Source organism: Pogona vitticeps, chromosome 4 (genome assembly GCF_051106095.1).
Source record: "Pogona vitticeps strain Pit_001003342236 chromosome 4, PviZW2.1, whole genome shotgun sequence".
Lineage (NCBI taxonomy): Eukaryota > Metazoa > Chordata > Lepidosauria > Squamata > Agamidae > Pogona > Pogona vitticeps.
The window spans coordinates 36,067,101-36,091,670 of record NC_135786.1 but is presented as its reverse complement, the minus strand read 5'-3'; the positions used below and the strand labels follow the sequence as shown (position 1 = coordinate 36,091,670).

Sequence of the window (24,570 nt, the reverse complement as noted above, 5' to 3'; positions counted from 1 at the left end):
TCGTAAAGCGGGGCACGACTGTATTCTAGGATTCAGTAGGATGGGAATCATGACAGAGAAAATATATAATATCAAGCTGCTATAATGACAATATAGATATAGAATTCGGTTTATAAGGAAGCAGAGCTGCATAATAAAAGGCTAGTTTGGAATCACCGTTGGCTAGAATAAGAGTAAGAACAATTACTGGATTAATGTCACAGATTTTCATTTTAGGATTAGTGGAAGGTTGGGGGCTTTTAAAAAAATGAATATATATAGCAATCCTTCTTAAGCCCTTAGGATGTATTGGGCTGCAGCTCCCATTATCCCCTGTCAGCATGGTTATGTTGGCTGGGATTTCAGGATTTGTAATTCAACACAACATATTCATAGTGTCTCAGGTGGAGAAAGACTGATATATATATATGATTGACACACCTGTAAGGATTCTAAGATGAGTTAATTCAAAAGCCGGTGAAAACAGTGGGTGAACTGCAGTATCCAGTGATGGGAAAAGCACAGCTGTGGGTAATAACTTGATGAGAAAGCAGCAGGTGAATGTAATGAGCACATTGCTTTCTCTTCACTTAAAATGTGAAATAAACTCAACTTCAAACTGAGTTAAGAAGGATTTGCTTTAAATTGAATATTTGTTATCTACTTTGAGGTTTAACTCTAATTCTCACTTCTGGGGCATTCTACATCCTGATAAGATGAATCTGGTTTAGAAGACCTTTTGCATTCTCTCTCTCTCTCTCTCTCTCTCTTTTTCTTTTTTTGCTGTCCATCTGGTAACTTAACATGCTTTAACACTATAACTTGTTCTCTAGGTGCTTACAACTGTTATCCACAATAATTTTCTTCTTAGAGGACCTAGATGCACTTGATGAGGCATCTAGCTCATGCTACATGGCTAGTACAAACAAAATGCCAGGTGGACCCCCAGAGGTGGAAAAGGTCTCCCATTTCAACCACCAGCCCTTCAGCTATCCATCCGTTTTTATCAGTTGACTCATGTAAAGTCAGTATGTTCAAAACAAATTGTATGCTCCGGGCAAATGCCTGAATGTTACAGGGTTTTTTTTTTGCTGTGCTTTGTTCTTGTCTTGTTCAGGAAGTTCCACAGTAGCAAATATTTCAGAGTTGTGGTTTATTTTCATAAGCTATAGCTTGATGGAAGTATTTTTTATATATATTTATGAATGCAGAGGAAATGCCTGGGAGTTTTGAAACAATAACCAGAGAGAGACAAAGCAAAGGACAATTTGGTATTTCAACTGTCTGAAGTTTTGTTTTGGAACCAAATTAATCAATAACCAAAAGCTGTGGTTATTAGAGAAGTCTGTTACTTAATTACTAGATTAGATTTGAATTTCAAACTACGTTTATGATGTTGTCGTGGGAATGAAGCCCTTACTTCTTCAGTTCAGATGATTATGTGCTTGAAAATGAACCATAACGAGCTTTGGGTTTATGTATTCTCTCTCCTGCATTTTTGTTTACAAACAAAAGAGGAAGATGCAAGTGGAATCTACAGTTCTGTGTTTTACCCAAACTCATTGTGATTTATTCTAAGTAATGTTAGTTGTCCTGGTAGAACAAAACAAAAATGCCCTCCTTTCCGATACAGCACAGAACTGCAATCTGATTTTAAAGCAAAAGTGTTTGCCCTCTGCTTTAGCACAAAGGAGAAAAACTAAAGGATCATGTGTGAATGTGAAGCTTACTGAGGCTTGTTCCTAATTACATAAAATATAGTTTGTGTTTATGTTATCCTGGATGAGTAGTTCCTAAAAAGAAGAAAGAACATTCTGTAAATGATCAGAATAGCTAAATAAAACACAGAAGTAGAAGATTTTCCTGCGAAGATTTTTGGCCATTGGAATGATGTGCTGGAGGACTACTAGTTGTGTGAACTTTTATGTTGAAAAGAGTTCACCCACACAAAGCTATACTTCATTTCCTTTCTTTTCAACACTTATTTATGAGCTTGGTTAAGAAACACTCAAATTTCTTTTCCAGTAACATTCCTGCGACTGATCATATTAATTTCACAGTTTTATTTATATTACATCACACTGTATTTTGACAGACTTAAGACTTAAATCGCAACTTCATGGTCAGACACTTTATTTGAAAGTCTGTAGATTTCTTTAGGGGTTCAGTATTTATTATTCTCTCAAGTTCTTGCCAGTAAATTCTTTGTTTTTGCTTTGATGGGAGTTCTTTGCATGGAGTTTTTTTGTTAACAGGACATCCATAGTTCGCTTATTTTGGAGTTGGCTCCATTGAATACAGTGAGATTACAGATAAATAAAACAAAAAAGAATTGGACTGCCTAAGTCCATCATTTAATACAGCTTTTCAAAGTTCCAGATGCTGTTTTTTAACTTAGTTTAATTCCAGTGCTGGTACAGTTATTTTAATGTGGTGAAATTCTCTTTCTTGCATCTTCACTCCTATGTGTGTGTATATGCATAATATGTGCCGGTACATATGTGTATATATCTTACAAGTAGACATATGAAATAAAACATGATTCAATATAACATTTGTTAAATGTCTCATTGTTCTTATCATGTCATTGAAGGGAACATTGACCACAAATGACACTCTTGTGTTAACTGTGCCTTCACAGTCAAAGGTTGGTGTAGCTGGGGGAGAAAAACAAGCTAAAGTTAGCAAGCAGCAGTGCAAACAGCTCTATGGATGCTTGCCATTAGAATGGTTTTTGAAGTTGGTTTGTATAGCATACCCCCAATTTGCAAATATTCTACCCTCTCTCTTTACCAGGAAATAATAATACTTCAACTGACAGATCTTGTTTTTAGAACCAAAGGCATCATGAGCGCAATGCCGTGCTTCAAATTGTTTCATCACATAACTATTATAGATTTACCATTTTGAGTAAAAGCTATTTAAGTCTTTTTTTTGCCATTTCCACACATAACTGTCTAATTACGTCCAAACACTGAAGTGTTCAGAGTTGAGAGGATGAAGTAGGCTGTAAAACTCAGTCTGATACTTGTATTTTGTTTTCTTTTTGTCTTCATGATTTCTGACTTAATCAGCTTCTTTATCCTTGTACTGGACATGATGAACCATTATTTTATCCAACTCGCAAGACTTGATGAAGGTCAGAAGAGGGAGAAATGATGAGGTCACTGTAAGATATAATTGAATTCACTGGGAGTTCTCATAAAGCTTTCATTCTGTTCCAGTATTGTGAACATGTACAATTATATGTACAGTGTCATTAATTTGTGAAGTGGTAGACTAGTTCTCACAAATATGGGATGAAAAGGTAGATACAGCTTCTGGAATGTATCATGTCAGACAGCAGGTGGAAGCTTTCCCTGGTGAATGTTTCTTTATTGCCAAATTACTACCACTTTCAGTTTTCCATGAGGCATTGAAAGGCTGCCCAGTACTGTTTATACAGTACCTACCCTTGCTTGATTCACAAAATTAGTTTTCTCTGGGTCCTGGTTAGGAGCTTGGAACATTCCATATCCATTAATATTCAACGACCCACCTGATCCCTGTCCCATAATAGTGGTGAAGGTATGTCAGCCCAGTTTCATATGCTGTTGGTTGAAAAGCATACTATCTTGTAAATCAGTTTTTTCTCTCACACTGGTATCTGTTGTCCCTGTATCTAGGCCATGAATTGACCCTGTTCTGTGATTATTTGCACATCATACTAAGCCAGGGGTGGGCAATTAATTTCTATAGGGGGGCCACATGAAAAATCTGAACTGTGTTCGGGGGCCGAACCAACTTTACTTAAAAATAAAATGAAACAGTGATGTTATGATTGTTTTTATTTTAAACTTGTTAATCTTCACAAATACTACAGAGGTTTTTTTGCGGTATGTTAAAGATAAGCAATTGATCAAGTTTAGACAAAAAAACTAGAAATGGTTTTGATGTTCAAAACTGTCCACGGGCCGGACAGGAGCGGCTCACGGGCCGTATGTGGCCCTCAGGCTGCACTTTGCCCAGGTCTGTACTAAGCCATGGTTTATATTAGGCTTACTTTGTTGCTTTAGCCATGAATAGCCCGACAAATACCAAGCAACAAGGGGAAAAACCCCACCGTTGTTTCCCCTATTCCTGTTTTATTTCTACCATTTCTGTCTGCTGTAGAAGCAAGACAGTAATAAGCCTTTGTTCTGCATTTAAAGACAACATTTTCACTCAGAAAGTTATAGGAGAAATGTAGGGAATGACAGTCACTCTTTGTGGCCTTCATAGATCTCACAAAAGCCTTTGATTTGGTTAGCAGGGACGGCCTTTTTAAAATGCTTCCCAATATTGGATGTCCCCCTTGACTCCTTAACATCATCAGGTCCTTTCATGAGGAAATGAAGTTTTTGATGGCTCAACATCAGATCCCGTTGACATCTTAAGTGGAGTGAAACAGGGCTGGGTCCTTGCGCCGACCCTGTTTGGGATCTTTTTTGCTGTCATGCTGAAGCACATCTTTGGAACTGCAACAGAAGGTGTCTGTCTCTCGACTAGATCAGACGGAAAGCTCTTTAAACTTTCTAGATTGAGAGCGAAGACCAAAGTTCAGCTGAAATGCATGCAGGACTTCCCCTTTGCTGATAATGCAGCTGTTGTTGCCCACTCTGCTGAAGACCTCCAACAACTAATGAATCGTTTTAGGAAGGCCTGCCAAAACTTTGGATTGACAGTCAGCCTGAAGAAAATACAAGTCATGGCCAGGGTGTGGACTCACCTCCCTCAGTTACCATCTCCACATAATAATTGGATGTTGTTCATGATTTCGTGTACCTTGGCTCAACTATTTCTGACACTCTCTCCCTAGATGTGGAGCTGGATAAATGCACTGTCAAAGCAGCTACCATGTTCTCTAGACTCACAAAGAGAATATGGCTTAATAAGAAGTTGACGGCATATACTAAGATCCAGGTCTATAGAGCCTGTGTCCTGAGTACACTCCTGTACTACAGTGAGTCCTGGATCCTTTGTGCCTGGCAGGAGAGGAAGCTGACCACGTTTCATGTGCTTTGTCTCCGATGCATTTTTGGCATCACCTGGCAGGACAAAGTTCCAACTACAGTAGTCCTAGAACAAGCTGGAATTTTTAGCATGTATACTGAAACAGTGATGTCTACATTGGCTTGGGGGTTTGTCGTGAGAATAGCTGATGGTCAGATTCCAAAATATCTCCTGTATGGAGAATTAGTGCAGGGAAAGCACCCCAGAGGGAGACCACAGCTACGATACAAGGATAGCTGCAAGCGGGATCTGAAGGCCTTAGGAAGGGACCTCAACAGATGGGAAACCTTGACATCTGAGCATTCTGCCTGGAGGCAGGTGGTGCATCATGGCCTTTCCCAATTTGAAGAGACCCTTGTCCATCAGGCTGAGGCAAAGAGGCAGTTCTGAAACCAGCAAAAGCAGGGATTTGGACAGAGGACAGATTGTATTTATCTTCAGTGTGGAATGGATTGTCACTCGCAAAGTGGCCTTCTCAACCACACTAGATCCTGTTCCAAGTCCTCTATTCAGAGCACATTACCATAGTCTCTCAAGACTGAAGGATGCCTAATCTAGTGATAATGGGAGATTTCAACTACAGTATCCCGATAAATGTTGGCAGTCAAACTCTGCCAAGAACATAAGGTCCAGCAAATTCCTCACTTGCCTTTCGGACAATTTCATGGTCCAGAAGGTGGAAAAGACAACAAGGGGATCAGCTATTTTAGACTTGATCTTAACCAACATGGATGACCTTGTTAATGGGGTCAAAGTGGTGGTATCCTTAGGTGAGAGTTACCACACGCCCTTGGAATTTATTATACAGTGGAAGGGGAAGCCAAGTGCAGCCAGAAACACATTCTAGACTTTAAGAAGGCCAATTTCAGGAAGTGAAAGGAAGTGAAAGGAAAGTCCGACGCTGCAAAGAAAAATGCTGCATAGGAACCTGGAATGTAAGATATATGAACCTTGGTAAGCTGGATGTGGTCAAACAGGAGATGGCAAGAATAAACATTGACATCCTGGGTATCAGTGAACTAAAATGGACAGGAATGGGCGAATTCAATTCAGACGATTATCGTATCTACTATTGTGGGCAAGAATCCTGTAGAAGAAATGGAGTAGCCCTCATAGTCAACAAAAGAGTGGGAAAAGCTGTACTGGGATACAATCTCAAAAATGATATAATGATTTCAATAGGAATCCAAGGCAGACCTTTCAACATCACAATAATCTAAGTGTAACCATCACCCACTGATGCTGAAGAGACTGAAATTGATCAAGTCTATGAAGACTTACATTTTCTAGAACTGACACCAAAGAAAGATGTTCTTCTCATTATAGGGCATTGGAATGCTAAAGTAGGGAGTTCAAAACAAAACAGGGCAAAGGATAATAGAGTTTTGTCAAGAGAACAAAGCAAAAAAAAAAAAGTGTGCTGCTTATATACCTCCCCATAATGCTTCAAGCTCTCTCTGGGCAGTTTACAAGTTAATCATGAATGGCTACACATTGCCTCCCCAGCAAGCTGGATACTCATTTTACCAACTCCGGAAGGATAGAAGACTGAGTCAACCTTGAGCTGGCTACCTGGGATTGAACCCCAGGTCGTGAGCACAGTTTTGGCTGCAGTACAGCAGTTTAACCACCGTGCCACGAGGTTTAACCACAAGCGGATCATTACAAACACTCTATTCCGACAACACAAGAGGAGACTCTACACATGGACATCACCAGATGGGCAATATCAAAATCAGATTGATTATATTCTCTGTAGCAAAAATGGAGCTGATTGTGGCTTTGATCATCAGCTTCTTACAGCAAAACTAAAGTTTAAACTGAAGACAGTAGGAAAAACCACTGGACTAATCAGGTATAATCTAAACCAAATTCCTTATGAATACACAGTGGAAGTGAAGAGCAGGTTTAAGGAACTAGATTTGGTGGACAGAGTGGCTGAAAAACTATGGATGGAGGCTCTTAAAACTGTACAGGAGGCAGCAACAAAAAACATCTCAAAGAAAAGGAAATGCAAGAAAGCAAAGTGGCTGTCCAATGAGGACTTACAAATAGCAGAGAAGAGAAGGGAAACAAAATACAAGGGAGATAGGGAAAGTTACAGAAAATGGAATGCAGACTTCCAAAGGACATACAAGAGGGCCTTCTTAAATGAACAGTGCAAAGAAATAAAGAAAAATAATACTGTAGAAAGGGAAAACCAGAGATCTGTTCAAGAAAATTGGAGATATTAAAGGAAACTTTTGTTCAAAGATGGGCATGATAAAGGACAAAAATGGTAGGGACCTCACAGAAGCAGAAGACATCAGGAAGAGGTGGCAAGAATATATAGAGTAATTATACCAGAAAGATCTGGATGTCCCAGGCAACCTAGATAGTGTGCTTGCTGACCTTGAGCCAAACATTCTGGAGAGTGAAGTCAAGTGAGCCTTAGAAAGCATGGCTAACAAGAAGGCCAGTAGAGGTGATGGCATTCCAGTGGAACTATTAAAAATCTTAAAAGATGATGCTGTTAAGGTGCTACACTCAATATGCCAGCAAGTTTGGAAAACCCAGCAGTGGCTAGAGGACTAGAAAAGATCAGTCTGCATCCCAATCCCAAAGAAGTCCAGTCCCAAAGAATGCTCCAACTACAAGGTTATGCTCAAAATCCTACAAGCTAGGCTTCAGAAGTATGTAGACTGAGAACTCTCAGAAGTACAAGCTGCATTTCAAAGGGGCAGAGGAACTAGAGACCAAATTGCTAACATGCGCTGGATTATGGAGAAAGCCAGAGAGTTTCAGAAAAACATCTACTTCGGTTTCATTGACTACGCAAAAGCTTTTGACTGTGTGGACCACAGCAAACTATGGCAAGTTCTTAAAGAAATGGGAGTGCCTGACCACCTTATCTATCTCCTGAGAAATCTCTATGTGGGACAGGAAGCAACAGGTAGAACTGGATATGGAACAACAGATTGGTTCAAAATTGGGAAAGGAGTACGACAAGGCTGTATATTGTCCCCCTGCTTATTTAATTTATATGCAGAATACATCATGTGAAAGGCAAGACTGGAGGAATCCCAAACTGGAGTTAAGATTGCCGGAGAAAATATCAACAACCTCAGATATGCAGATGATACCACTCTGATGGCAAAAAGTGAGGAGGAATTAAAGAACCTCTTAATGAGGGTGAAAGAGAGTGCCAAAAATGGTCTGAAGCTCAACATCAAAAAAACTGAGATAATGGCCACTGGTTCCATGACTTCTTGGCAAATAGAAGGAGAAGATATGGAGGCAGTGACAGATTTTACTTTCTTGGGCTCCATGATCATTGCAGACGGGGACAGCAGCCACGAAATTAAAAGACGTCTGCTTCTTGGGAGGAAAGTGATTATAAACCTAGACAGTATCTTAAAAAGCAGAGAGACTTCATCTTGCTATCAAAGGTCTGCATAGTCAAAGCTATGGTTTTTCCAGTAGTGATGTATGGAAGTTATTTTAACAGTAGTGATGTGTGGAAGTGAGAGCTGGGCTATAAAGAAGGCTGACTGCCAAAGAATTGAAGCTTTTGAATTGTGGTGCTGGAGGAGACTCTTGAGAGGCCCCTGGACTGCAAGGAGAACAAACCCATCCATTCTTAAGGAAACCAACCCTGAGTGCTCACTGGAAGGACAGATCCTGAAGCTGAGGCTCCAATACTTCGGTCATCTCATGAGAAGAGAAGACTCCCTGGAAAAGAACCTAATGTTGGGAAAGTGTGAAGACAAGAGGAGAAGGGGACGACAGAGGACGAGATGGTTGGACAGTGTTATCGAAGCTACCAACAGGAATTTGACCCAACTTTGGGAGGCAGTAGAAGACAGGAGGGCCTGGCGTGCTCTGGTCCACAGGGGTCACGATGAATTGTTTCCTATATCTTCTCATGTTAACCAAGTCTTGCAACTGGCACATTGGAAAGCTTCACACCGGGTGATGCAAGAGAACTGATCAGAGCCCTAAGCTTCTTATTGGACCTTTAAATAGCACATTATACAAACCAAGTGGATTCCTGTTTGCTACTGGGCATGACTCATGGGCTGTGTTCATGGAGATTACACTGCTGCACTTAACTGCATGATACTCAAATTAGGAGAAATAATAAAATCCTTTTCTTTCTAAAGCCAGCTGTGCCCAGTCCATCGAAAAAGTAGTTGTATTCTGAAGGAGGATATCATCACAGAATGAACCTATAAATATTTTTTTACTGTACGTCTGAAATCTTGTTGCACAGCTGCATGTGCACAGTGGTGACTGGGAGTGGTGGCAGTGGCAATTCACAACTGATTAAAGGCTTGCTGTGGCAGTTTTGGGATGCAATCAGAGCATGAACATAAGATGATCCAGTGGATTCATCACATTGAATAGAGATCATATGTAACCCCCAGACCATACTTGACCAGTATCTAAATTTGAATGCAGTATTTGAGACCTTCATTTGCAGTGTTCATATTATAGGACAGTGGTTCCTGCTAATAATTCATCTTGTAGAGTGATTAGAATTTTTTATGGTGTTAAATCTTCCCAGGATATACTCCCTTTTCTATTTTCTTTATCTTATTTGATGCACGTGACTGAACTCAGGACATTGCCTTACTTTTAGGTTTCTGAAAAATAAGTTGATATGTTTAGTTGAATCTCTGAATAAAATCGAAGGACTAGTCCAGTACAAAGTTGTTGTTTGCATAGATTCTGGAACAAATAGTGCCTTGTAGCTTTCCAGACGCTTCACTGCAGAAATGAAAATATGAAAGTTGGCCTGCTTAATTGGATCCAGGACATTAATTAAATGATTTCTTATTCCGTTGTCTGTAACCAGTTTGGTACAGATTTGGCAGATAAGCTTGGTCACATCCATTCTCATATATGTGCCATTGTTGCAGTAGTGTAAAGCAGTGACTCTATCTGCTGTTATAATTACCATTCCATGGGTGAGCTGAGCCAATTGTTGTTTATCAGCCTGGTCTGCCTCACAAGGTTGTAGAGAGGAGAGGAAAAGAGGCATGTATACTGCTTTGAACATATAAGATGAAATGCAGGGTATAATTGTAACTAATATATAAATAGCGATAATATATGATAAACTTCTAGTGTATTCTTTTCATATTGTAGACCTGTTTTTAATACTGTTTTTCCCCTTGCTTGCAGTCACCAGTTTTAAAGCAGAAACATGCAGAAGCTAGCTGTATCTATTGGTAGCTCTTGGTTCAGCAGAATGGCAAGGATCTCTGTTTGGCAGTAATGCAACAAAATAAGAACTTTCTCTTACAATTGTACTACCGTGATGAAAAAGAGCCTGAGCAGTAGGTAGATTTTTATGTGGAAGGAATATGAGGTCCATCCAACTACTGTAAACAAATTCCTTAGCCAGAATTATTTAATTATAATTTATGTCTTTTGCACCAGATACTGGAGTTCTAGCAAAAACAACAGCAAAATAGTTTCTGCATGTCTAAAGTCAGCCCATCCCCATATGGTGGCCCTAACAGATTTTTCAAGGTATGTGAGATGTTTGAGGAGTGTTTTATCAGTTCTACCCTTGTTAATTGCCTTTGCCAAGTGGGGGATTTGAATTCAGGTTTCCCGAATGCTTAGCCCAACACTCTATCCATTACACCACACTGGCTCTCAATTAAAGAACTGGTACCCCAAAATAAGACTAGACTGTTCTGGAAGTCCAATCCACAAGAGGCAAGGCTGACTCCCATATTCTTTCTGGAAGAGTTCTTTTCATTTAGCTAGAATTTTGACAATTGACTAGCTGTTGAAGGAAGGGTTTTTAACAGATCTGTGCTACATATTTTTATGACTGATGTATTTTAAATACATTTTTAATTCAACCATGTTTTATTATTACATTTTAATTGCATTTTGACATGAAACTCCTCTTTATATCTATAGGTGTCAGTTGTTTTAGAAATCTATTTTCATCCTGATCCCTTTTAATTTTCTTGTGAACTACCTTGCATCCCAGTTCTGGAAGAGAGATGAGATGTAAATAAAAAAAAAAAGTGCATAAAAGGAGTGTGGTTTCTTGAATGTGAGGTTGCCACATTAAGATATTAACCTAGTTCCCTGGAGAGAGTAGCATCTACTGTTAAAAATACTCAAGGAAAATGTCAGTGCTAGGCTAGGTTAAATCTTAGGCAGTTGGTGTAACAAAGTGGCTTACAAAGGGTGCAAACTCTGCAGCTTTGCAGAAAGAGACTAGATGGGCATTTGATAGGAATACCTTTAGTTATAAGGCATGTGGTGCTAAGGCAGAGCCTGTTCTGATTCTGTAGTTCTGGGTGGGGAGTTGTTTTTAGAAAATTTCAGAATTTCAAAAGCATGAGTAAGAAAATTAGAGAGTCAAATGCAGGAATTAATTTACTATCACAAGATCAGTAAACCCTTTATGGCCCAAACATTCTAGATAGACTCGGAGGGCCAGGTCAGTGCTACATAACGTGATTATCTGACATGATACATTGCTGAGCATTTACCTGCTTGCTTTCTTGTTTATACAGATCCTATTTGCAGCAGAGAGGGGAGAAGAGCTAATTATAAGGATATTTATAGCCCTTTGATCAGCTGTACATCTTTAAAATACATCTGGGTTATCCTTGTATATCTAGGTTTCTCTTGTCTCAGTCACTGCTTTGCCAAATGCTTCCCACTGTGTTTTCATTCTTCAGTCGTATGTATTAGTCAAGCTGATGTTGATGTTTATGGTATTTACCAAATATGATTTAATCATTTAGTACAAAAAAGAATTAGGACCAAATAAACAGGAATTATTCAAAATGACATACAAAGCAATATGAACACTAGTATCCGAATTGCTTCTATCGGGAGATAGAATTATTTACCATAATTTTCATTTGTGTGATATTTATTAACTTGAAATATTTGTATATCACCTTTCAGCCTGACAACAGGCTTTCAAGACAACATATAATAAGAGAGAATTAGCTCATAATCAATTTAAGACTATTTTAAAAGTGGTGACAGCCATAAATACTGGGCTCCAGCTGGTTCTGCAGTGACCATGTGGGAAAACAATAAACCTCCATCCCATGGCATGTGAGCCAAGGAGCATTACATGTTTCTGTCCCTTTCGCGTGGGACATTTCTTTTTAGACATCTGGATATTCTGTGTTTTTCAAGTGGGAAAAGTCATTAAAGCAGTGCAGCAAGAAAGAAACTTGTTCCTTCTTGTGACTTTTGCCTTGAATTATGGGCTTTATGCTTAAAAGGTATCCTTTCCTGATAGACATTTAAACTTAAAGCAAGAAACTCCAGACATAAGTCACAGAAGGAAACAAGTTTTCCTTCACCCCTGCTATATTACTTTAGTAGCTATTACTGCAGAAGAGAATGGTAAACCACTACTGAGTACAGTATATCTCAAAAACTCTTGATAGTGCATAATTATTTTATTACTACAGATAAACTTTGATCTTTTTCTCCTTAAAATACTTTTAATAAAAAATGTGATTTTGGTGTTTCCTAATGCATTGCTAATATCCAACACTATCTTGTCCCTCTTGAGTCTTGATTATCACGCTGATAATCTAATTGCAATTGCTAAGTACAGTCAATTGCAGTTAAGACTACAGTCCTAAACATCTTAATAGAGGGTAAGTTTTGTTAAACAGAATAGAGTTGCAAGCCTTTGAAAGTTTATGAACAAACAACCCTGTGCATAAGGTTCTGATTTCCAGATCCGAAAGGGAGATAGAAGACAACACAACACTTCCTATTTCTTATAGAAACATAAATTATTATATTATAACTATCTTATAATTATGATATAATTCAATATGCCTTAATTAACGCAAAAGGAATTAATTACAAGTAACTATTTAGCACCTCATTTAATTCTAGATTCCTTTCTGAAGTTAATATGGGCGGGGGTGGGGGAGAACATTTGCAGAGGTAAATACGTACAGTAAGTGAATGGGATGTCTACTTGCTCAGATAAACTAAGGGCAGGTTTTCTAAAAAACAGAAGTGCGGGCTTCTGTTGCCTGCACTTTTGAGTTTGGCATTCTCATGCTGTGATTACACACAGATCATTATTGTGCAGTTTCTGCACATGCAGCAGTAGGGCTGCTATAATTCAAAGAGCTGAACAGATTTTACCAGAGCACAATTGTTTAGCGTAATGGTAAATTTGACCATCTTTACCCAGGTGTGCAAAGAGATCATATTCCACAGCACCTTATTTTTGCAATGAAATTTTATAGTGAGATGTCAGGATAGTTCAGTGAACTGGAGTACATGGCTGTGAAGCCAGGGATTGGGAGTTTGATTCTCTACTATGCCTCCTGGGAAAACAGCCAGATTATGTAGCCTGTGCAAACTATACTGGTAAAGAGTGCTGCCAGAAGTGGGGGATGGTAAACTACTTCTAAGTACTTTGTACCTAGGAAACTTTCAAATACTATCTCTATGAGTTGAAATGGACTTGATGGCACATAGGTATTACAGTGGGCCCTCAACTTACAAACGGCCCTAGTTACACCCTACTTGCGAACGCGGAACAGGTTACGAACCCAAAAGGCAGGGAGAAAGGGTGGGAAATTCGAATTTCCTGCCCTTCCTCCCTGCCTTTGGAGCTTTCAAAAGGCTTTCTCCGACATCGGAAGAAACCTTCTGAAACCTCCGAAGCCAAAAAGGCAGGGAGAAAGCGCAGTGGTTCGAACTTCCCGCGCTTTCTCCCTGCCTTTTTGGCTTCGGAAGCAAGCCGGGCAGCTGCGGAGAAATCGGCTCCCTCCTTTCACCTGATGCTGAGTCCCCTTCGCGCTGGGCTGAGCTCAGCTGACGTGAAGGGGACTCAGCATTGGGTGAAAGGAGGGAGCCGATTTCTCCCCAGCCACCCGGGTTGCTTTTCCAAATGAGAAGCAAGCCGGGCGGGCGGGAGAAATCGGTTCCCTCCTTTCACCCAATGCTGAAGGGGACTCAGCATCGGGTGAAAGCAGGGAGCTGATTTCTCCCCGGCAGCCCGACTTGCTTCCGAAGCCAAAAAGGCAGGGAGAAAGCGCGGGAAGTTCAAACTTCCTGCGCTTTCTCCCTGCCTTTTTGGCTTCAGAGAGCTCCGAAGCCGCCCATTGAGGCGGCGGGGACCCCCAGGGAGGTCTCCCAGGGCTTGCATGCCACCATGGGAGACCTCCCTTGGGATCCTCGCCGCCGCGATCGGTGCCTTCAGAGGTTTTGAATGGCTTTCCCCGACATCGGAAGAAGCCCTTTGAAAGCTCCAAAGGCAGCAGAGCCAGCGGGAGCGCCGGGAGGCTAGAGCAGGCCAGGCGCCTGGTCACTCGCCCTCGGCCGCGCGGAGCCAGCGGAGCGCCGAAGGCTTCGGACTGGTAAGTCCTTTTTTTAAAAAAAAAATTGTGTGGGTTTTGGAGGGTGGGTTTGGACTGGGAGGGTTATGTTTCTGTGGTTTGTGTATGTGTGTGTGTGTGTTTTGCAGTCCCAACGTGGGACTTGCTCTTTTTATTTTTATTTTTGTATTATTATTATTATTATTTTTGAAATGCTGGAACGGATTAATTCCGTTCCCATGCATTTCAATGGGAAATGGTAGGTCGACTTACTAACTTTCCGAGGTACGAACGTCCTCCCAGAACGGATTATGTTCGTAAGTCGAAGGCCCACTGTATTATTAATGTTATATTGAGCTGCATTAGAGTAGTTAGGTTAGTATTTCCAGTTTTCATAGGAAATCTCTAATGATACATGAATTTTAACACAAAAATCACAAAAGAATGTACTGTATTGCACTGGAAATTACTATGGAAATGGCATGTTGTAAAACAGTGGGCCTGAGCTATGTCTACAGTAGCCTGTTTGCCTCCTAGAAGTTATCAGGTGCCAACCATATGTGGGACATCCTCTGAAAGTTCCTAGTTTTCTATGAGATCCATTTGGTTTCAGTTATTTGTCTCTAGGTACCTGAAGTCCAGCCAAAGCCTGGATTGTGAAGTATTGAGTTATTAACCAGCTGTGCTTGCGTGCAGCAGTAATTCCAGAATATCTTGTCATATTATTCAATGGCTGCCTTTTCACTAACCATGCATATCCAAGTTTTTATTTTTTTTATAAGTTGTATGTCCGTCATGGTTGTGAAAGACAGCAGTATATCATATATATTTGAATTGAAAATGCCTTGCAAACTACTTTAGAAATCATGAAACACCGTAATTTAGGAGACTGTCTGAAGATATTTATTGGTGGCAAACATCCTTTGAGATGAATGCTGTTTGAACATTTAAATCTGAGAATAATTGGATGAAACTCCTAATTTCCTGTTACTTTTAATGATGTTTGTGCTGAATAAGTTTGCTGCTTTACAACTCAGGACAATTTTTTAAAAGAGACATATCCCTATTAGTCCTAGAAGTAAATAAATCTTAGAATTCATGCCTAGGGGATATTTCTATTTTTCTTCAGTGCTTAAATGTCATACTAAATGTTCAAGCAAACTCTCATGATAAAGGAGCTTCAATGAGACTACATGTACAGTTGATACAGATTCAACTGTTGTCTCTGTATGCCATACAGAACTGTGAGGAATGAGAGAGAGAACTGACAACATATAGAAATGATATATTTTTGAGGTCATAAGTGCTGAGTAAGTGTATCTAGTCCCCAAATAAAGCCTTGTACAGCTATTCGTGTTTTAACTTCAAACAGGGTGAGAAATATTAGCTACACAACTGCCTTGATACTTGCCTGCAGACTGTCCTCTTATACAAATGATGTTGAATTGGCTTTAGGAACAGGGAATTCATGTGTTCTAATACTCAGCAGAGAAAAATCAGTGTTACAGTTTCATAAATGGGAGCTTGGTGAAAGCGACTGTATAGCAAGCTGAACGATCAAGCCATTTTCTTGAATGCAATATCCTGACAAGGGAAATATGAAATGTTAATACTCTTTCTCCCACAAAGAAAACTTTCACGACTCAGTGTTATGTGTCCTTTATTGGCTGTGGCAGTGGTGGTGGGAGATCTATGTGTTCAGCACTGCAATTATTTCATACTTCCTTACACTATATTGGTTTGGAATCTCTCCCCAAAATAGGACTTTTTTAGTACAAGTGGTCATTATAAGATTCAGGTCTTGGGTACAGCCCAACATTATCTTGTAGGCAAAAGACAGGTGTATTGAAGCCCTATTATTTCAGTTACATACAGTATGTACCAAATCCTGATGCTAAAATACTTTGGGAAGATCTGAGAAATTATGTTTGAGAACCAAATGGGAAGCCATGCAGGTTGTTGTAAATGTGAGACCTAAGATCTTACCAACAGTATTACAGAACCTAACAGTGTAGAGCAGATAAAAAGAATCCAGATATAGAATAATTGTATGACTTCACATAGTAATAATAATTGTGTGCTGTCAAGTCAATTCTGACTTACAGTGAATCTTTCCAGGATTTTCTAGGTCACAAATACTCAGAAGTACTGTAGTAGGTTGCCATTCCCTTCTTCTGGGAGTGCCCTGGGACTGTACAGCTTGCCCAAGGCTACATAGACTGTACTCTTCTGGGATGCACATGGGGAATTGGACTCCCAATCGCTGACTTCACAGCCAGATCCCTAACTCAGGGCTTGGCTACACAGTTTAATTAAATCGGGAGCAGGTTTGGTTTTTTTTTTAGAATTGATATAATGTCATGTGGTTTCTGTGATGGTGTGTGCATCTTCATGAAAACCGCACCCCCATGTCTTGTCTCTATGTTGCAAGTAAACAGGGAGGGAGAGTGCCGCCCAGCTTTTCTCAGCTGTAGGGGACGATGGGTAGGTCACTCTGAAGACCAGCCACCCCATCTTCTCCAACTGCCGGGAACTCTGTGGAGCCAAGAGGGAGGGTGCAGTCCATGTTCCAGTAAGGGGAAGTTTCTGGGAAGTGGCTGGGAGAGTAAGAATCATGAATTTTAGTGCAGCTGTGAGAGTGACAGCAGCAGTAGCAGCAGCCTGTCCCCAGACTCCTCATATTTTTAATATTTAATTTTTAAAATATGCTTTGAACTGACATACGTAGCACTAGATATGGATATTTTTTAATGAAGTGGATTTTTTTAAAGGAAGAGTTCAGACTGCAAGGTGTCCTGCAGCCCCAAAGGAAGCTTTCACTCAGCACCCGTTTCAGCAAAAAACAAAACAAAAGACAGACTCCCACAGACACTATTCCTGCAAAGTAAATGCCAAAACAATTCAAAATAAATCACATTTATAATTGAATTAAAATAAACCCGCATTCAAACAAAAGAAAATAGCTGCACATCGTATAGATATTTTAATATCAATTTCAAGTATGCTAAACCCGATGCAAAACCAGAAGCATTATGATGTGTAAATGAGCCCTCCGCTTAGCTATCCAGCCAGATTATAACTTTATACAGAACAGAAACTATGTGGAATCTTTCTTTAAAAAGGAAGCTGCTAAGTTGTGACTGGCCTCCTGCTAATGCCTTCCACGTTGGTTTAATTATTCCAAATGTTTTGTAGCAATTTCTTGGTCCTTTTGAAAGTTGCTCCTATTGAAGATTTGTTTACAGGATTTCCATGAGGGATTATATCTACCTTTCTTCCATATGTTAAATATTAGAAAATCCAATGTGAGAGAGTACAGTACTAGGAATTCCCTGACAAAGCACTAACATTTGGGTCAGACAAAGTTGGAGCCTTTGTTGTTTATATTTATGAGAACAATGCTTTGGTATTTAAAGGCTCCCAGGCATTAGTTTTCATAACACTGTCCCCATCCATGCGTTGCTGGTACAATTTACTACTAACACTGTCTAATCCCTTGCCATCTCAACAAATATGCAGTTTATCTTATCTAAATATTATGTTTGAAGGAGTCTGCAATAGGAAATATACATTTGTATCTCTTTTTAAATTATAGTTCAGCTTGAAAATTATGAATACACAGGAGCATTTCATGTAGTGGGAGGTCAACAAAACAAGTGATTTGTCTCAGACAACTCCAAGTGGCAAGAATTTTATACTGGAAGCTACTTTTAAAGAATCAGTTGCCATATAGAATTTCCTCTACAATATTGCATTTCTGCAATTTGCAGATTAGAATGGGACATATTTCCAAATATTCAAATAGAGTCCTGATATCACAAGACTGCAATATGCATATTTAAACCTTTGCAATTTCTCTGAACAATCATTAATGTACTTAAGCTGAAAGGCTTTAAAACCAAGCACTTCATGTTTTATATACAGGAGCCCACAGATACAAAGGTTGGCCATTTCTGTGATCCTGCCACAATTACCTTGTTCTTTTGCAACTCAAAGTAACAATGCTATTTCTTTTCAATTTCAGCTCCGATTGGGTAGAGATCATTGAGCCTCGTTCTCGTGAGCGAATGTATGTCAATTTGACAACTGGAGAATGTGGCTGGGATCCACCACCCAACCTCAGAGTTCGTCAGTCTGATGAAAACCAGTGGTGGGAGCTTTTCGACCAAAACAACAACCGCTTTTACTACTATAATGCCATCACGCAGCAGACAGTATGGCATAGGCCGCAGGGCTGTGATATCGTGCCACTTGCTCAGCTCCAAGCCATGAAACGCAATTCCCAGTCTGACTTCAGGACATCCCAACACAGGGGCAGCACAAGCAGTGATGGACGAAACACTCCCATCCAAATGGCTCTTGTACAGGAAATGGAGAAGAGTAAAGAGGACATCAATGTGGAGAAGAGGTTAGAGACTGGAAGGTAACTTTATTCATTTAAATTCTGACTTTGTCTCAAGATACAGTAGTTTACAACAAGCTTAAAGACAGGCACAGATAAAAGTAGTTAAGAGCTTATAGAAATAAAACAAAAAGTTGCGATACTAAAAACTCATTTAAACAGAAGATTTTTTTGAGTGAAAAAACAATGTAAATATAATTGAAAATAAAGTGTGTTGCCAGTCCATTAAAATCACCCTTCTCAGCAACCAGACAGTTACTGAAATATGTTGCAAATATAAGAAGTAGTTGCCTAGATAAACAGTTTTAAAGATTTGAAGGTTATGGCTTGATACAGGGAAGAACCTTGCTAGAGGTGAGAATTCTGTTCTTGATAAGATTAGCATGGCTGTGTGTGGGGAAATGTGGAGCTGTAAATTGTGTGGAGTGAAATGTCACGTACAGTATATTTATTCAAAAGTAATCGCACTCTATATACTGGTGCTGTCTCCTACTTTAATGAGTGTAGGATTACAGATGTAAGCTCTGTCATAAGCAGGTAGTCTCTGTTTTTACACATATTTATACCTGTGAAATATATTTAAAACAAATACTAAATTTCAGCAAAATTTCCTAAGCCTTAGAGCAGTACAACAATGGGACCAATTACCTAGGGAGCTGTTGAGCCATTCAAGAGAAAATCTAACCATCTGTAAGATATTCTTTGATTTGGATTCCTACATTGAGCAGGGGGTTGGAATCGATGGCCTTATAGACCCCTTCCAACTCCATTATTTTATGATTTTATGCTTACAACGCACCTTTTAAAAATTAATATGTTCAAAAATTCATTGGACAGATACAGAAACTATCATGAAAGATTCTGAAAATACCTCCGGGTCAGTTAATGGCACAGCTATTGTGTTATTGCTGATGATTTTTTAATATTTAATTTGTCTCCTCCTCTCCTGTTGGTTTTTTGCAAACACAAATGGCACTTGGACATTTTTTAGCTTTTTTCTCCCCATTTTCCTTGGCTTTGTTGTTGTTTAAAGGTCTTAAATGTGAATCTTACCCATGTTTCTCTCTAGATAGGGTTAGTTGAACTGTAAATAAATTGGATTAGGACTGATTCAGACATAATAACTACATTGTGTTTTGTTTCTACCATGTGACATCCTGGAATACAATCCCAAGCATCCTTCCAAGTAATCCATATTTTTATAGTAACAAATTGCTGCATTCCACAAGACAAGCTGTATGAGTAATTACTTGTACTGTACATAATTTTGCCCTAAGTTCACTAGAGAGAGCATCGCGAACATGTGTGGAACAACCATAGATATGGAGAGATGTTATAGGTGACATGGTTTCCTGATTTTCAGCAATGAATCATCAGTTGAAGGATACAGTTCATTTCACTTTGTCAGTAGCATTTCATGCTTACCGGCATAATAGCCTAAGTCCAATTCCTAGTCCCAACTAGAGTAGACCCATCTAAATCAATTAGTGAATGATAGGTTAACATGTAGGTTTCATTGATTTGGTGTGTCTACTCTAACCGGGGCTAGCAATTGGATCTAGGACAAAGCCTTTGAGCTTGTTCTCTTTCCTGTTCTGTTGGTTTGACGTAATTTTAACACTCTGAAAAGTTTGATGGCATTCTTTAAGCAGGGCTCCCAGCAAAATCTTCAGCTTCAGTCTACACTTGTCAGCTCCATTCTTTCTTTTAGCCTTTTGGATAAGTATTGTATGAGAGGCACAAAGAACAGTGCTGAAAGTCATGGTGCTTGAAGATGTCAGCAACTTGCTAAGGAAACAACAACTGTATTATGGTTGGTTTAGGAAGCTTACACTTTTCTTTTCCCAAGATGTCAGACCAAAGTAATGGAATTTATGTCTTTCATGCTGCTTTCCCACTGCTGCTATGTCTTCTATAGCAATTTGACAGCATTGTATAAGACACGATTCTTGTTTGTGGTTGGGGGTGTTTCTCGACACTTTTCTGCCCATGGGACAGTGCCGAAAGTATGTCAGTTTTAGAAAATAAACATCTTAACATTGCCTTTTCCTCACTGTCACAATTTCCAACTCTAATATAGAAGATGCAGACAGCAAAATAGTTGCTTCAAATTTAATTATAAATCCAGCATAGATTTCAATACATATAATATACAGCTCCTTTACAGTTGGGCACACACATTTCAAGTGAATGTGTTGGTGCATGCTAGCCTTTGAGAGGCAGAGAGGACTGAAATATGCCTCCCTAGACATTCCAAGACATTTGCTGCCTTTTATCTGTTTGTAAAAACTTTCTAAACAAAATAATTCCAAAGGCTATGAACACAGTTTGCATGCCTCTTTTCCCTCTAAGTGTGTGTGTGCATGCATGCACACATGCACACACACATGTGCATTCACTGTCGTTCAGTTTCATGTTCGTCTGCAAGTGTGATGCAACATCTGGCATTCCTACCTATTGTACATTATCCACTTGTAGCCTCCTGACATGCTACGATAGTAATAACTTTGAGAAATCCCCATTCCCTCTGCACGCCGACGTGCTGTAAATGATAAGTATTATCTGCTGTAAACATTAAAATGCCTCTCTTGGAAAAAGTTGTGCTTTTTGTTTCTATTTTGATGGGACTCAGGTTCTTTGGTAGAATGATTGGTGGACATTAGATACTGGAGGTTAAGGACAATAGCTTGGTATAATCTACTGTGTTCTAGTACTTTGAGATATGGTTATAAATGCAATGTGTGCCATAGAAACGAACGGGGTTAGTGTTTTGTTTTGTTTTTGAAAGCTTTTTTTGCATCAAGTTGCGCTAAGTGAAAAGGCTGCTGTAATATGCTTGCAACCACTTTAACTAATGCCTTATGCAGACATCTGTACAGTGGTGCCCCGCAAGACAGGCGCTCCGTTTGACGATGAAATCACTTGACTTTGACGTTTCTGCGATCGCAAAAGCGATTGCAAAACAATGTTCCCTATGGGGGAATTTCGCTTTGCGATGATCGGTTCCCTGCTTCGGGAACCAATCATCGCAAAGCGATGATTTTTTAACAGCTGATTAGCGGTTTCAAAATGGCCGCTGGGTAAACAAAATGGCACCAGCTGTGTTTTCGCATGGATTCCTCGCTGCACAGGCAGCGAAAATGGCTGTGCTATGGAGGATCTTCACTAGACTGTGAGTTTCAAGCCCCTAGGAACGCATTAATCTGGTTTTAATGCGTTTCTATGGGCTTTTTAAAATTGCATTATGACATTTTCGTTCTACAGCGATTTCGCTGGAACGAATTAACGTCGTAATGTGAGGCACCACTGTACTTTGGTTTGGATCATGACATATACCGCCCCATTAGTGCACACACTATTCTGGGTGGTTGACAGAGGTTAAAACAAATAATATATTAAACAACTAGTTAACCATCAACGACAAACTTTAAGAGGCATAAATTATAAAAGTGAAACTTTGAATGCGAGGCAAAATAAACAACTATCAAACAGTAGAAACAAAAGGGGAAAGAAAAAAAAGCCTCAGGCAGGGTTGCCAAAAAAGGCCTCTTTATAGAACAATGTTTTAAAGTGCCTTTTAAATATAGGGAGGGAAGGAGCCAGGTGCAGCTCTACTGGGAGTTGGTTCCACAGCAAAGAAGGTCCTACTTCTGGTAGACGATTTCTTGTCCTCCCTTACAGTGGCTACCTGGAGACGCATGGCCTGGGAGGACCTCATGGAGCAGGTAGATTACCTTTGGGAAAGACGTTCCAACAGCTAGTAAATAGAAAGATGAGAAAGATATATTTTGTTTCTTCTTCTGTCTTTCTTCTGCAATCCCTGATAGAGATGGGCACAAACTGCTGGTTTTGTGGTTTGTGCCAGTTTGGATGATGGCTGAACAGAGACAGCACCCAGAGGAGGCAGGACAGGGAAGCCAAGGTGCCTCCAAGTGATCAGTGCCCATCTCTGCCTGTGAAACCAAGTCTGCAGGTGCTGGTTGCAACCCTTCTTTAGCAAGGAGTGTCAGCTGTAGCAAAGGAGCTTCATTGTGACATCCTTGATGCTGGGGAGAGTCAGCAGTCCCATTGCTAGAGACAGGATGGAAGTAATCTGTGCAATGTATGTTAAGAGAAGTCTTCTGCAGAAACAAGAAAAGCTCTTTTACTTATTCCTGAATAAATCCTTTCAGCAGTGACAGGGGTGTCCCTCCGTAGTTTAATGGATTCTGTTGGGTGATTGGGAGTCCAGGAATGGGATAACATTAACAGTTTAAAAGAAGACCTTCTTCGTGATTCATGTCTGTGCACTTTTTAAAATGAACATTTGTTGGTAGCATAGATTTTTGGGTTGTGTGTTTATTTTGGATTGCTTATTTTTTCACATAGGTTTTCCTGTGTATTTTAGGGAAGGTGGAGTAAGTCTTTCCACTGGACCAGTTACAACTTTATTCTTAATACCTATTTTAATCATTAAGGAATGATGTGCTGCAATGCATTCTGACCTAGAGAATCATATTCATTTAGTCATCAGAACAGTAGCTTCTGCACTAGCCAGATCCTGAATCTATTTGTAGTTCTTTCTCCCCTCTTTGGGCAGTAGGGAAGACTCTAGAACACAGAGTCGTAAATCATTATTTGCCAGGAGCCAGACAAGCCTGCAGCATATTTTTATGAGGATTTTAATTGTAAGCATCTGGGGACCCAGTCTTGTTTGAAAATAGGAATTTTTTAAAAAATAATGTCAAAAGCAGATCACAACTTTTATTTGTTTATGTCAGAGGCACCACAGTACAATTAATAAATATATTAGATAATTTTTGCCCAATAACAGGCAACATCAAGAGCATTTGGGGCAGCCAGCATCGAGTCTTCCATAGTACATGTTGAGGGGCATAGAGTACACTGACATAATTGTTAATTTGCCTGCTCTTCTGTTCTCTCACAAAGGACTGTGTCATTGTGAAAACCCAATTTTTTTTAGTTTGATTTTAGTTCTGCCAACTGAAATCCATAGCTATTATGTGACTTCCAAGTAACCCAGTTCTCTTTGTGGGTGGGGGCTAGACTTTAGTTGTATCCATTTTAAGAGATGAATACTGTAGTTCTTGTTTTTCACATCATAATCTTGCCATTCTCTGCTGTTCTTTCAAGACTCATGGATGTTCTGAACTAAATGTTTCTTTCTTTTAATCAGTTAGTCAAAGAATAGATGCACATTTGAAATAGATGCTTTGAGTCTTTCACTACTAGCTGTTACCTCTGTATGTCAATGGATAGAATGGCTGTTAGGTAATTGATTTTATCAGTAGAGATTGGCTTCAGGCGTACAGTAATGATTCTACACCTTTCCTTGAGTGCTATGTTTACTTATTTTGGATATGCGGGGCTATATGTCATGGGGCTGGCATATTCTCTTGCAGTGTAACATAGGGTCAAGGCTGTAGTTCTCAACATTTGTGGTTGTGTGTCCCAGCTGGGTCCTGATAGCTTTCAAAGGACATTGTTCCTTGCAAAGACCCTTTGCTTTATATTTAGGCAGCGTTTCAATGTTCTATCCAAATCAATACCTAGATGTCTGGAGGCAAAACAGTGATATAGTTGGATGCCATTCCAGATACTGTAACTTGTAGTTTCTGACTCTTAGTAGGGTTGGGTTTAAACTGATTTCTGTCATAATATGCACCAAGTTCTTTTAATGTGTCTATTAGAAGATATTCTGTCATCTGGAAACTGTCATATTGAGCAGCAGTATGAATTGTCAACATAAATAAAACTTTTGATGCCTTGAGGAAGTGATTGTTTGTCGAATTAGAGGTTGAACAAAATAGAAACTACTTTGCGCTTGGGTAG

General features: G+C 39.6%; 1 protein-coding gene across 2 annotated transcripts in view; it reads left to right on the top strand.

The window, feature by feature from the left end:
* The window catches only part of LOC110073359 (rho GTPase-activating protein 39), an 83,313-nt gene that overhangs the window by 29,664 nt on the left and 29,079 nt on the right, over window positions 1–24,570 (top strand). For both annotated transcript variants that reach the window (XM_078393267.1, XM_078393266.1), the window contains exon 2: window positions 18,361–18,759. In XM_078393267.1, coding sequence (XP_078249393.1) covers window positions 18,361–18,759 — 399 coding nt within the window. The remainder of the gene's footprint in view (window positions 1–18,360; window positions 18,760–24,570) is intronic.